The sequence below is a fragment of the Ambystoma mexicanum genome, chromosome 9, assembly GCF_040938575.1.
Source record: "Ambystoma mexicanum isolate Mex_15411 chromosome 9, UKY_AmexF1_1, whole genome shotgun sequence".
Classification (NCBI taxonomy): domain Eukaryota; kingdom Metazoa; phylum Chordata; class Amphibia; order Caudata; family Ambystomatidae; genus Ambystoma; species Ambystoma mexicanum.
In genome coordinates this window covers 534,843,510-534,857,978 of record NC_090931.1, presented here as the reverse complement: position 1 = coordinate 534,857,978, position 14,469 = coordinate 534,843,510, and the positions used below count along the sequence as shown (strand labels likewise).

General features: G+C 46.0%; 1 protein-coding gene across 5 annotated transcripts in view; it reads left to right on the top strand.

Moving 5' to 3' along the window:
• BRIP1 (BRCA1 interacting DNA helicase 1) overlaps nt 1-14,469 on the top strand; it is a 2,318,009-nt gene that overhangs the window by 2,065,178 nt on the left and 238,362 nt on the right. For all 5 annotated transcript variants that reach the window (XM_069615088.1, XM_069615086.1, XM_069615084.1 and 2 more), the window contains one exon: nt 1,196-1,308. In XM_069615088.1, the coding sequence (XP_069471189.1) occupies nt 1,196-1,308 (113 nt within the window). The remainder of the gene's footprint in view (nt 1-1,195; nt 1,309-14,469) is intronic.

The window sequence follows — 14,469 nt, the reverse complement described above, 5'->3', positions numbered from 1 at the left end:
AAGACAAGTCAACCACTCGTGTCTGAAGATGTAAGTCAGTACAAAACATTCATACACAGAGCTTCAGTAAAGCGTCCAGCCATTCAACTCTACTAGGGGCAAATGGGTTCCTTTGCACCTTCTCCTCTTGGAATCCCAATGCCCCACATTCTGATGAAAGATCCACTGCTTGTTATCCTGGGAATGTCCAGCCTCTCGCTTTAATCTTTTTCGCTGTTCACTAGGGTTGGCGCCAGTAGCAGCTGGTTGGTGGTTGCTCTGCACCACCCATAGCTTCTTGCAGGGGTGTTGCTAGGTCTGGAAAAGATCAGGGGCTAAGCTAATGCTGGGACTGGCGGGATTCAGGGCCAGCTATAGCCTTTTGGTTGTAGTGCCTGAGCTTCTATCCGGGGCTACAACCAAAAGATCCGGGGCTATAGCCCCCTCAACCCCTCCCCTAGCAACGCCTCTGGCTTCTTGTCACCTTTCTCCTCGGCGCTCCATCTCCACACAGAGTAGCCTTTGCATAGCTGTTCTATTTGTCTGCTGTGCGGAACAGGGCCAGACTTTAGCGCTGCCATTTTTTCTCCATGTCCTGCTCCCAGAGCCTGCATCCACCGTTTTGTTAGCAGTGGACTGTCTCTACTTTGTGTTCGGATTACAGGGTATAGGGGCCCGCGAGTCGTCTATTCCAAAGGTACACCCAGGTACAGGACTGTTTCAGCTATACAAAGATTCCTTTAGTTGGCCTACAGTATGTCAGGATCTGGTGTAATTCTGGATTTTACAGGACCACATCATTGCTCTAACACATTGTTTATACATTGTTCAGCTGGTAGCCACAGCCTCACGCCAAAGTTCAAATGTGTTGGATGTTTTACTTTCGTGCATGTGCTTAGTCATCTTTTTCTTCTTCTAACTTTGCTTGTTGGGTTTAGTGCCGCAAACCCGTTGTGGACGGGGGGAGCACATTATGCAGCCCATTTATTGCATTATTTTTACATAGTAATGTGTTAACTTGGTTTGAATTCTTTTGTGTATTCTTCTAAACGTCACATATATTAATGATGGTCCTTCGTGCGCTGGAAATGTTAGAATCCGTATCCACTATTTCACTCTCTGATACAAGTTGTTTTCTTTTAACTTTCTTTAGATACTTTTTTCCCTAAAACTGTGAATTGACTGTGAAATGCACATTTTTATCGTGTTCTTTTAGGTGGAGCTGAAAAGGAAATACAACGATCAGCACTCAAAAACACGAGGCCTCCTACCAGGAAGCCAGTGGTATGAAATTCAAGCTTACAGGGCACTCAACCAGGCATTGGGCAGGTAAGCTATGGATGCATGTCCTTAAAATATATTCAGATTTGGAACAAGGAGTGGAATACATCGGATGTATTAATACAATATTTATTGGTGTTTGCAATGCTGACATTAGTAAAAATGCTTTCATTAATAAGGATGAATGGTATGTAGAATTTAAGGGTACCACTTGAACCCAACGTATCTACAGCTACGTATCGGAGAACTCTGAAAACTTTCAACCACCTCTGGCACCAATTTGATGAAAAGCTGTCCACATTTCTTCACATTTCTCTATTTTTCATTTGCACCTTGCATATGCCCCATGGATAATCGTAACATGGCACATTCTCTGGCAAATTTAGCCTGGCTGCTGTGTTGGGTCGGAATCTGGAGATGAACAAGCAGGCATGATTTTCAAAGGTTTATTTCCTCTTCTGTTTCAAAAGACCTAATTTTTTCCTCACACTTTGATACCAAGCCCTATTCTATACAAATGAAGAGAAGAAGTGGTGCTTGTCAGTGTGTCAAGATGGTTAAACATAAATGAAGCCCTCTGTCCACAATTCATATTCAAACCTACTTTATGACCCTATTGCTCAAAAGAAAATATAAAACAACAAAGACACACTATGAGGCCTTGCCCAAGGGGAAGGGATGGCTGCTGGGTTCTGACCTGCACCCTTGTTTCTCTTGGCCATAGACCCTTGCCTATTTTCACAGTCAAAACGTGTACTGCTGGAGTGCCATCCCAGGGTTCCAGCTTGGGGTCTCTAGTTCTCCTTGAAACTTGTGTTGTCTCACAGTCCTCCTCACTTCGGGGAGACTTTTGTATTTCCTCTTCCCACAGTCTGTTTTCTTTTCTCCAGTGTCTTCCTTTCCCACTCTGGGGCTCACTCTTGCTAATTTCCCATTCTGGGCTCTTTGATTCTTTTTTCACCCACACTGTGCTTCTCTCTGACTCATTTCCCCTCTTTGGACCTCTTGATATATCTTTTGCCACACCATGGCTTGTTGGCGTTTTGCCCACACCAGGGTTTCTCTCCCCACTCTGGGGCTTCTTTGTTCTTTTCTCGCCTTGGAATTTCTTTCAGTTTCTATACCCACTATGGGGTTCTTCTTCTTCCACTCCCCCCACACCGAGGTTTCTTTTGATTTCTGTCCCCACTTTGGGGCTTCTCTGTTTCTTCCCCCTGACTGGGGATTCTCTCCTTTCTCCCCTTTTTGTTTCTCTCCCATCTCTGGGGCTTTGCTGTTTCATCCCCACACTGGGGCTTCTTTCGGTTTCTCTCCCCACTCTTGGGTTCCACTCTTTCTTACACTTTCGGATGTTGTCTGTCTCTCTTTGGTCTGGGGCTTTTCCCTTTCTTTGGGGCTTGCTTCTCTTTCTCCACTCTGGGCTCTTTTTCGTATTTCGCCCCACTGTGAGACCCCAGAAGGTGTCTCACCCACTAGTCTCCGGGGATCTGTCATCCAGGTGGCCAGGACACGGCCATTGCTTTTGGATCCACTTCCTGGGCGTCGACCAGTGCGCGAGGATCACCTGGGTGAGGGGTCTCATGGGAGTGGGACACCGGATGGAGAGACGCAGTATGCACTGCCCTTTAACACCTTTACCCCACCCTACCAATTGGGATTATTAGGAACTCTACTCCCCCACCCCCTTTATAACACAAACACTTTCACACGGTCAGCCCGTGATGAGGGAAAACAGACTAACACCCGAGCCATATACCTGACATGTCCCAATACATTGGTCAGGCAATTACAGACCATCACACACACCTGACTTCCATTAAGCTTCCCCACACGGATAAAAGGCAGAGCACGAGAGCACACTCTGAGCGAGGTAAGGCACACGAGGAGCCAGCAGTTCCGAGGTGGCAGTTTAACGAGAGAAGAAAGAGGGTAAAACAGAAGGGGATCGCAAGGAGGGAAGTTCTCTTGACCTTTTCGACAAAGAACTGTTACTTTCCTGAAACCTTGAGAATAGAAAGCGTAAGAGCAGGAAACCAGGCTGAAAAACCCTGAATTGTGTGTCGGAGGTACCAGGGGCACTCCCGTATCAATAATGAAGGCGGGAAGAACTGTCAGCCACTGTGGTACCGTCCTTGGCTTGAAGAACAAAGCAACATCAATTAAATCAACACAGCCGGTAAATTGGGGAGACCGATACAAGACCAGTCTGTGTTGAAGCCAAGGTTGCAAGCAGCAACATTGTATGTCGAGCGCGGGAACAATCATTGTTAAAACAGGTGCGATAAAAGAACGCAAGCAAAGTTGAACTGCTGATGAGTGATTGAACTTTTAAAGCAAGATACAATACCCTTGACAGATTGGTCCGGCAGTGCGTGGGGGATCAGTCGAAGGTCTCTGTAAGGAATCCAGCTGCGAATTGGCAAAGTTAAAGTGAGAAAGAGAGCATATCAAGAAGAGAGCGAGTAATTGTGAGTTGAAGTGGTCCTGCGACGGGTTGAGAAAAATCCTGCACACAGTCGAAAGTCTTCGATTTCTGAAGTAAAGAAAGCTTGGAGAAGTAGAGAAAGTTGGTCCAAGCCCAGTGGAGGGAGATCAGTTGAAAACTTTGTATCAAAGTGGGTCTGAGCCCGGCAGAGGGGGACCCTGGGTGAACAGTGAATCACCCGATAACGTTTTTGTGTTAATGTGGGTCTGAGCCTGCCGTGAATCGAAAATCATCCAAGAAGTTGTACATGTGAAATCCTGAGAAGTAAGGAATTGAAATGTTTGTCGTGTGGCATCAGGCCCTCTGAAATAAGAGACTTTGAATGGAAAAGAGACTTTGGCTGTGATGATGAGGTTTTGAACTGCATTCTCATGCTAGTAAAGCCAACGAGTGTGCCACCTTGTCCCGTGCTGAAAACGTGGGGAAGGGAAGGCAACGGCTTGAATATCCAGACGTATCATTTCTTGAACACGTTTCATTTGCATAACATTGTTTCCCACAATATTTGTATTTAGAAGTAAGAATTGGCAATAGGTTCATTAGTATAGGCTCTTTTATTTTGACAGACTCGACTAGGACTGTGTTATTATTTGATGGTCGTAGCTTGCTCCCATCTTTAGATTTAGGATTAGATAGCGGTTTTTCAAATCCAATAAACACCCTTGAACTGTGATCACTTGTGTATGTCTTACTGTTTGACACCATGCCTTTATTACACCACTCTGGGGCCCCTTCCTCGGGCCTTGCTGCCCGCCTCCTGTTCCTTGAAAGCCACTGCTTAGCTTTATCTGATGAGCAGTGCTTCTTGCGATGGCTATGTAGGCCGACTACCTCGCATCTCGCCACTTACTCTACTCAAATGTAGGCATTGTGGGCAGTGGTTCCTCTGGGCTCTGCCTCAGCCTGGTGAGGTACTTCGTTCTCACTCGAGCTGCCAAACCCCACGACTTTGGTTTCTTGCCTGCTGGGTCGCATTGCACCCTACTAGTGCGGACCTCCTTGTGCAATGTCGCATCTACATTCTGTCTCTCCAGGTCTCTCTCTTCTCAGTGTGCACTGAGGTGTAATTAAAGGCTGTGGGCTGCGTGTATACTCCTTCCTGATTGGTTCCTCTTCCTGACTTGCCTTTAAGAGGCTTGGTTTCAAATGGATTGTGTCCTCCAAAGTATTCCACATCTTTGACATGTAATGTCCACAGCTGTGCACTTCGGAAATTTTTTCGGCAGAGGGCATCCTGCGTCAATGACGTTGGGTCGATGTTCCTCGAAAGCCTCTGTGGAGGGCGACGTCGCCGGATGTTATAAATAGGACACATGGCACCCGTAGCCTACGTTCCGTTATTTCAACAAACGTGTTTGCTTTGAGAACGTGGTGCGCCTTGTGTTTCATCGTAGAGATGTCGTCTTCTTCGACCCCTACGACTCCACGGTCTGGCATCAAGACTTGCCGGGACTGCAAGTCTAAAATGTCGATCACCGACCCGCATTGCATTTGTTTGTGGTGCTTGGGCGAGAGTCACAACACTGACGACTGTTCAAAATGCCAGTCGCTGACTGCCAAGGCCTTGCGGGACTGTAACTGGAAGCTTCAGGTAGGTAGAGGCTCTAAACCCAGTAAGTCCCAAAATATCTAAATCGTCCAAGGGGGTATCCACTTACGACTCGAGAGGCGATTGTCCGCGTCGATAGGAGTCCCAGGGATCTCGGTCCTGGAGTGGATCCCGCCATTCTTCTTCCTCGTCCTGGCATACTAGGAAGCATTGTCACCGGTTGCCTTCCCTGTCCTCCTCACAGGATGGAGCTGAGAGGAAAGTGGCATGCCCAACGAATTCCTCGACTCCGGAGGAATGGGCTACCTTTAAGGAGCAGATGTTGGTGATGTTTCAATCGCAACGCACTGTTCCGACCGCACCTTCTGATGAAGCCGGCAAGTAATGGTCTCGTAAATTGGCTCGCACGCCTTCGGGCTCGGGTCCTCAACACGGCTCGCATCGGGAACCTTTGAGGTCCCGTTTGGACAAGGCACGGGATAGTCGCAAGAGACATGCTTCCAGGTCTCAGTCCTCGTCCCCAGCGAGACTGCAGAAACCTGCTAAGGGCTCGAAGCCTGCGTCAACTCCGTCTGCGCCTTGTCCGTCGGATTCAGATAACGAGGCTTTGCCTTGTTATCAGCACTCGGCACAGTTGGCACCATTGTCGACGCCAAAGTCTTCGGCGCCCTCGACACCTTCGGGGATTTTTGCCCGAAATGTACTGTTGGAGTTCCCTGATACGATGGATCCTCCAAGGAAGGCTACTGCTAAGTCTGTGAGGCCAGTGGTGGACTCCAGGGCCTCTTCTGTCCCGAGGCAAGGTTTTTACCTCCCTCTGGACAACATATATGAGGAAGAGGAGGAAATGTCTGACTTTGAGGACCCTGTTGAGCCTGATGTGACTCCTTCTTTTCTGGACACAGTCAATTGGAGGAGTTGAGGCAAACCCTTCAAGATGCCAGTGGGTTGGACACTCCTCCGGAAGTGGAATTTGGCAAGCCTGGGGCTCATGCTGATTCGTCATACAGGAGGTTCATGGCTAGGGTCACGGAGTATCTGGGCTGGTCCAGTCCTCCTGAAAATGTTGTACAAGATGATCTAACTGACATTTTAGATCAAGGTCCGTCCTCTGACCTGGCGTTACCTTTTCATCTCACTTTACAGAAAAGAAGTACCGCCCTTCCGTTAGCGACCCCATTTACTTATCCACTCAGCCCATTCCCGAGAGTTTGGTGGTTCAGGCGGCTACGGCCACCTCGAGGCAGGCAGCGTACCCTACCATCCCTCCTGATAGGGACGACAACCGCTTCGACGGTTGGGCTCGCAAGGTATTTTCTGCGGGGAGTATGGCTTTGAAATCAGCCAACTCCATTTGTTTTTCACACACTCTGTGGAACTGTGTTTCTCTAGCGGCTGAGCATATTCCCGAAGGGGAAGAAAGGTATGGGTTCCTTGCTCTCGTGCAAGATGGCAAGGATGCCATGTGTGAATCCCTTCAGTCGGGTTAGGACATGGCCGACCGTATTAGTCGGTCCATCGATGCGAGCACCGTTATACGCAGATTTGCGTGGTTGCGGAATTCGGTTTTGCCCCGGATGTGTGAGCCTGTCTTTTGAACATGCCCTTTGATGGCGCTCATTTGTTTGGCAGCAAGGCTGACGAGAGCCTTGAGAGATTGCAGACCTCAAAAGCTGCAGCTCTGCGTCAACCTCCGCCTTTTCGTCCTAGGGGACAGCAGTGGAGGGCAGGTTGTTTTCATTACTACTACTCTTTTGGTACAAAGAGAAGAGCCGCCAGTCAAAGGGGTACGCGAAAAAGTACCTGTGGTGGTTGGGGAAATAGAGGTGGCAAAGCCGCTCAGGCAGCTGCCTCTTCGGCTTCAGGCACTACCGCATCCGCCAAAACAGTCATGAGGCCATGTCGCATGGTTTGCCGGTTGGGGGCAGACTGTCTCAGCATCTCGAAGAGTGGCGAGCCATTAGTTCGGATGCGTGGGTTCTGGATACTATCGCCTATGGCTACTGTCTTCCCTTCCTAAAGCGGCCTCACGACACTCCACCGGGGAATCTCTCTTTGAAACTTCCGGATTCTCTCTGTGTGCAGGAAATCTTGACCCTGCTGGAGAAAGGCGCTATAGAACTGGTGCTTGTAGCGGAGAGGAATTGGGATGGTATTTGCCTTATTTTTTGATCCCAAAGAAAGACTGGGGATTCAGAACCATCCTGGACTTGTGTTTGTTGAGCAAACTTCTCAGGTAGGACACGTTCAAGATGGTTACTCTTTCGCAAGTCCTCCAGGCCCTTCAACTTCAGGAGTGGTTGGTGTCTCTGGACCTACAGGATGCTTACTTTCATGGGCTGATCCATCCCAAGCACAGAAATACCTGAGGTTTGCAGCTGGCGACTCGCACTTTCAGTTTCGGGTCCTGCCCTTCGGATTGACCTGTGCCCCGAGGTTCTTCTCCAAGCTAATGGTGGTGGTGGCAGCATAACTCAGGCAAGGGGGGGGATTCACGTCTACCTCTACCTGGACGGCTTGCTGAACCGTACACGTTCTCCAAGCATTGGATCACCTCGGTCTCACTTGCCGCTCCCTCTACAGGCTGGGCTTCTCCCTCAATTTCAAGAAGTCGCATCTGACACCTTCTCAACAGCTCCAGTAAATGAGGGCTGTGTTGGACACGTCCTTGGGGAAGTGCTCGCCTCCCAAGGTGAGGGCTCATCACATTGTGTAGATGGTGGACAAGTTTCAAAATGCCCATAGTCTCCCGCCTTTCGAATTCTTAAGGTTGCTCAGCCTCATGGCACCTGCATTTTTCTGGTGCCAGAAGCCAGGCTGAGGATGAGATCCCTACAATGGGCCCTCAGGATGCAGTGGTTGCAGTTCTCAGGCAAAATGTTGGATTCTGTTCAGATTCCAATCTCAGTCTCCCAGTATCTTCTCTGGTGAGCCAACGAAGGGAACCTGATGAAGGGGGAGCCGTTTTGGCAACTGTGGCCAGAGGTGACTGTAGTGACGGATGCTTCCCTCACGGGATGGGGCGCTCATGCCAACAACTTGACCGCCATCGGTCATTGGTCTCCGTCAGAGGCCAAACTCCACATCAATCTGTTAGAGCTGAAGGCCATCAGGCTAGCCCTGAAGGCTTTTCTGCCGTCTCTGCAGGGGAAGAGTGTCGTGATCATGACGGACAACACAGTGGCCATGCTTTACCTCAACAGAAAAGGGGGGGTAGGGTCACTCCCGTTGTGCAGAGAAGCAATGCAGCTCTGGTTCCGGGACATCCAGCAGGGAATTTCGATCTCGGCAGTTCATCTGCCCGGAGACGAGAATGCAGCGGCGGACGCTATGAGCAGGCAGAGCACAATCTCTCGTGAATGGGAGTTGGCTCAGGAAGTCCTTCTGGAGATCTTCGCCCTTTGGGAAACCCCCACAAGTGGATCTCTTCGCCACCAATGCCAGCCGGAAGTGCGAAAGATTTTGCTCAAGGGAATTTCCTCCGAGCGGAGCCTTAGGAGACGCATTTGTATTGGATTGGTCATTCCCACTGCTGTATGCGTTTCCTCCAGTCCCCGTTTCCTCTAGTCCCCGTCATTCCTGAAGTGTTACGGGGGTTACAGAGGTTCGGTTCCCACATGATTCTCATTGCTCCGGATTGAGCCAGGAGAGCGTGGAAATGTCCATCTGCCCTCCACACCGTCTTCTCTACCGAGAGGATCTGCTCTCGCGAGAGGAGGGTCAGGTTCTCCATCCAGTGGTCAGAACTCTGAACCTTCACGCTTGGTATCTGAAAGGTTGAGATATAAGGATTGGAACCTCCCGGATGATGTGATGGAGGTGTTGCTTTCGGCCAGGCGGCCAGCAACAAAATCCCTGTATCGTTGCCGCTGGAGTAAGTTTTGCGACTGGTGCAGACAACAAAATGTTGCTTCCTTTATCAGTGTTCCATTCCTATGGTTTTGTCTTTCTTACTTACAGAGGCTTTCAAGTCGGTATCATCAAAGGTATTCTGGCAGCGCTGTATATTTAAGCGCTCGTCTGAAGAATGCTCTTACTTTAAGATTCCTTTGATTTCTCAATTGCTTAAAGGACTGACTAATGTGTTGCCGCCGTCCCCTTTCCAGGTGCCGGTTTGGGATTTGAATTTGGTTTTGAAATTTCTAATGGGTGCTCCGTTTGAACATTTGCACTCTTGTCCCTTGAGAAAATTGTCCTTCAAGACAGTGTTCTTGGTGGCGGTTACTTCCGCTCGCAGAGTGAGTGAATTGCAGGCACTTTCCTCTAAGCCGCCCTTTACTGTGTTCCACAAGGATAGGGTTGTACTAAGGGTAAGACCTTCCTTTCTACCTAAGGTGTTATCTGAATTGTATTTCAGCCAGAAAGTGGTTCTTACTTCTTTCTATCCTCCTCCTCATCCTGGTAAGGAAGAGGAGCAACTCCATAAGTTGAATCCTAGGAGAGCTCTGAGCTTTTATATTTCTAGGATGTCCAGGGTCAGAGTGGACGATCAGCTCTTTGTGGGATATGCTGGACACTGATTGGGCTAGGCTGTTACCAAACAGACCCTGTCCAGGTGGATTATCCTCACCATTACTGAGTGTTACCGATTGGCGGGTAAGGACCCTCCTGAAGGGTTGAGAGCTCATTCCACTAGGGGCGTGGCTACTTCCTCAGCCCTCCAACGGGGAGTTCCTAGTAGGAATATTTGTGATGCAGCCATATGGGCTTCTATCCACACCTTTGTTAAACATTACTCCCTGGATACGATCCATGGTCAGGATATAACCTTTGGTACGGCAGTTCTTTATTCCAACATCTGAGTACTCTAAATTCTTTTCCCTCCTCCATTTTATGGTACTGCTTTGGCAGTCTGTCAAAGATGTGGAATACATTGGAGGACACAATCCATTCGAAGACCAAGTTACTTACCAACTGGAAGTTCATTCGATTGGATATTCCTCCAACGTATTCCACATCGCCCTCCCAGCCTGCCCCTCTGTAGAATTTCCAATACGATTGCAGCTTACGTTTCCGTAAGGCTATGCGCAGTCAACTGAGGCTATGGGTGCCGTGCGTCCTATTTTTAACATCCGGTGACGTCGCCATCGACGGAGGCCTTCGAAGGACATCGCCCGACGTCATCAACGCAGGACGCCCTCTGCCGAAAAAGTTTCCGAAGTGCAAAGCTGTGGGCATTACATGTCAAAGATGTGGAATACGTTGGAGGAACATCCAGTCAAAAGAACATTACCAGTTGGAAAGTAACTTGTTCTTCCCGTCGTTCTGCTGTTTTCCCTAAATAGGAAGAAATTCTGTTTGGGTCAGTAGCCAAGACAGCCATTGTTAAAGGATTTTCACGCATCTTAGTTGCTACTCTCCGGATGGGAGGGATACTGACTTAAGTCTCTCTCTCTCTGGGCTTTCCCTGTCCCCTAAGAGGAAGTTGCCTCCAGAGGGATCCCGCTTACCCTATCCCTGCAGGGGTGTTAGGCATAGCGGGCTCACCTCCCTTGTCTCAAAGGGCTACCTCCCTCTTGGAAAGAGGTGTCGAACTCCCTGGATCCGTCACAGTGCCTTACCGGAAGCCCTCACCCTATGCTATTTTCCCTCTCACCTCTGCTCACGCTTTGCCTTGTCTCACCACCCCCTTGCTTGGCAGTCGTCCTCTATCCGCTAGTTTCATTTGGAGTATACCTTTTCCATCTCTCCCAGCGCCTTGCTGCTGTTGACTCTCCTCATCGTGTCTCTCTACCATGGGGTTAGAGTAAAACAATTAGGGCCCAGTAGAAAACCTTTGTTCACTTGCCTAGAAAGTATCCATGCAAAAGTGAAAATCATGAAGCTCAAACTTAGCACCAAAGCATGTTCATCTTCTGGGGCAGAGCTTCGCAAAGCCATGGTTGAGTCTGTAGTAACAATTAGCAGAAGGCTATCATGGGAAGGCCAGGTTAGAGAATACTCATCAAGTTTACATCATAACAGGGTTATACGTCAACAATGAAAGTAATACTGCCATAGCACTCTGTAAACATGTGAAACCTGTGAAGATGAATGGGGTCACATTGGTGGAATGTTTGAAAAAACCCCATTCTAAGAGTCCATTTCGTCCAGGTATACTCCCTTTGTCCTATATCTATCCTGCACTGGAAGACCATCCTTGTTTCCATGTTCTAACTCTTCCTTATGACATAAATCTGAGTTTGTTAAAGGTATTTACGTATCCTGATCATCCTATTTATGCCTATGATTATATACCCTATTTTTATTTCAAAAAGGACAGTGAAAGTGCTTAAAGCTTTAGTCGTTTGCTCCAAATCCATTGACTGCGGCCATGTCCAGAACGCTGTCGAGCATCTGCTGCTTATATTTAGGCAAGAATAGAATATTTTAAAGGAGAGGCTATTTTTAAACTCTAGGCCACATTTAAATTGTAACATGCTATTTCCAGCTTGTGGTATAGAGTTGTTTTAATTGATTTAATAGCAAAACAACAAAGATGAAATATAATCAAAACCTGCCATCAAGTTTACAATACATTTTTGGAAAAGCTTTTAAAATCTGATACGTAATTAATGCATTCATGTCAGCATTATAAACAAGTAGAGATTTAATTAGCCAAATCATAGTTCAACCGTCTAAACTTGTCACAATATTAAGCCAAAGACATCCCAGTCTAACAATAAATGACCCATACAGGCCTCACATGTGTGACGTGCCAGTGTTTCTTTAAGACACAATTGATGGGTGTGTCCATGATTTATTTATTTATAGTTGATTTCTAAGGCTCCATTGGTGGAACGCAGATGAAAGGGAGCCAAGGTTTTTCAGACTAAACGGATGTCGGTGTAGAATTAGTCACAGTAGCAGAAGTTATGGCGTTAATTGGACGGAGCTGGCATTAGGGTATTTTAAAGATGCTTAATTATGCCATTACCATCTCTTCAAAATCATAGATGACACAAAGAAAACAAGCGGGAAGTAGATTGGCAGACATTCTTTAGCTGTTGTAAAAAGTGTGCACAAGAATCAATATTATATTAAAGAGCCCAAAGGGAAGCAATGTCACCTAAATGGCTTGCAGTACTTGTGCATAGAATAAGAGTATTAAAATGTGCAATGTAATCTCTGAAACAGATACGCGGAGGATTACTAAATAAAGTCTGTCGTTTTAGACATGATTTTTTGAGTAATGATGAATGATTTGATTTAGATTTTGAAATTTTGTTTTAGAACACATTTAATTGGGTTTAATATAACGCAGAACTGTGACTTTGCAACATGAGTCATTAGAAGAGAATCTAGAAAGCTAAGTTATTAGCATACATACAAGTGTTATGTATTTCCATGCATCTCGGTGAAAACGTGACTGGAGTAATTGATTTTTCGCTCTAACCAGTAGTTTTCCATTTTCTCCCTATTTTCACAAATTTGAGGCTATCCACATAATCTATACCCTTTTCTCTAGCATCATACATTAATCAACATCAATTTACCATTTGGAAAAACTAGGAAGTTTGTCACTGCCCCATTTTGTGGCAATATTACTTTTGTCTAAACAAAAAGAAAAAAAGGTAACACCACCTCATAGTTACTAACGCTCTTAGTTTGCTCATGAGCAATGAGACTGCAAACATTAACATATATTTATCATCCTGGTAAATGTTTGTGATTTTTCTTTTCCACTTTTGTCTCTTTATTACTTTTCTTACTTAGATAATTCAGGTGTGATATTCTTCTCAGAGGTTACACCAAATCAAGTGTTAAAATGATAGGTAATGTTTTTATCCACACTCCTATTTTGAAGTTACACAGAAGTAATTTTTTAGGCAGAAATCAAGACACAGCGGTCAAGCAATTGCTTTTAGCCTATGCATTTCAGTGTAAAGCACCATCTTCAGGGCTATGCAATTTCTAAATAAAGTGTTCATAATTAAAAATTCATAAAATGATACATACCATTGTTTGGCAATTGCAGTGTCCACAAGAGAACACAACAAGACAACACATAAAACACAAGAAAGTCTTGGTCAGCGACTATCCAATAATTACATCAGTACTGTTGTAGACTCCATTACATTCATTTATGTCAACATATAAATGAGCTGATTTGTATCTCATCCCACTGTCTGTGTCGTTGGGTGTGTAACTTGTATTTCAACTCATTCCTAGATGCAGTAACCTAAAAACATACATACATATATATATATATATATATCAGTATGCGGCACACAGATTGTAACTGTTACTTCTCTGAGCGTCTCTAATGTGCATTCTCTTACCTGCAGCGCGAAGTTCAGGTGTCTTCAAACCAAATGGAAGCCACGGGAACGCACAGTTTCTCTCTGCATTTATCCGTAGTCATGGCGACCATGCGTGGCCCCGTGCTCCGGGTCCATGGAGTCTGTAAAGGATCAGTGCATGTCTTACGGAACCAATGTTTTATATCCCCGTAATTGGGATTTAAAGAGATCGTTCTTACGTAGATCCTCCAATCAGTGATCAATGTATTTCTAATCAAAACAAAGTCATCATTTTATCAAAAAATATGTTTTGTTTACAGTGTTTTGTGTTATGCTAAAACACTGGTCATTACAGTGACTTAATTTTGCCCGGCATATTTGAGACCCATTTTAGGTCCTCTTGTTCTATGGCGTGAAGACTAATACAAGGTACAAAACTGTTGTTCCACATCTATGTTCTCAAATTCGAAATTGACATTCTTCACTCCAAACTTTTAACCTATTCCACTAGGTATATTCTCGATAGATCACAAACCATAGTATTAGATCAGTTTCCCCACATACATGAATCCCCACTCTCTCACTCATAGTGTTATTATGAAACAATTATAAAAAACACATGTAATTAATCTCTTCATTGAGACCTTTTGGTGCTAATGTGCGCAACCTGTCAATCCAAAATGTTTCTCTTTGATCCAGTTTTTTCTGAATATTCTCATATGCATCCCTTCTTTCTACTACCTCCAAAATTAGTAATCGAATTTGTGTCAGATTATGCTTTTTCTCGCGCCAGTATCTGGCTACTGCTGAATTGAGGTTGTGATACACAAGATCTATGCTTTTTCCATCACATTTTTGCTGTCCTCTTAGATTGATCTACATAATAAAGTCCACAAGGGCATTTAATGGCATAGATAATGCTTTGCGTATCGCAGGTAGCATAATGTCGTAAT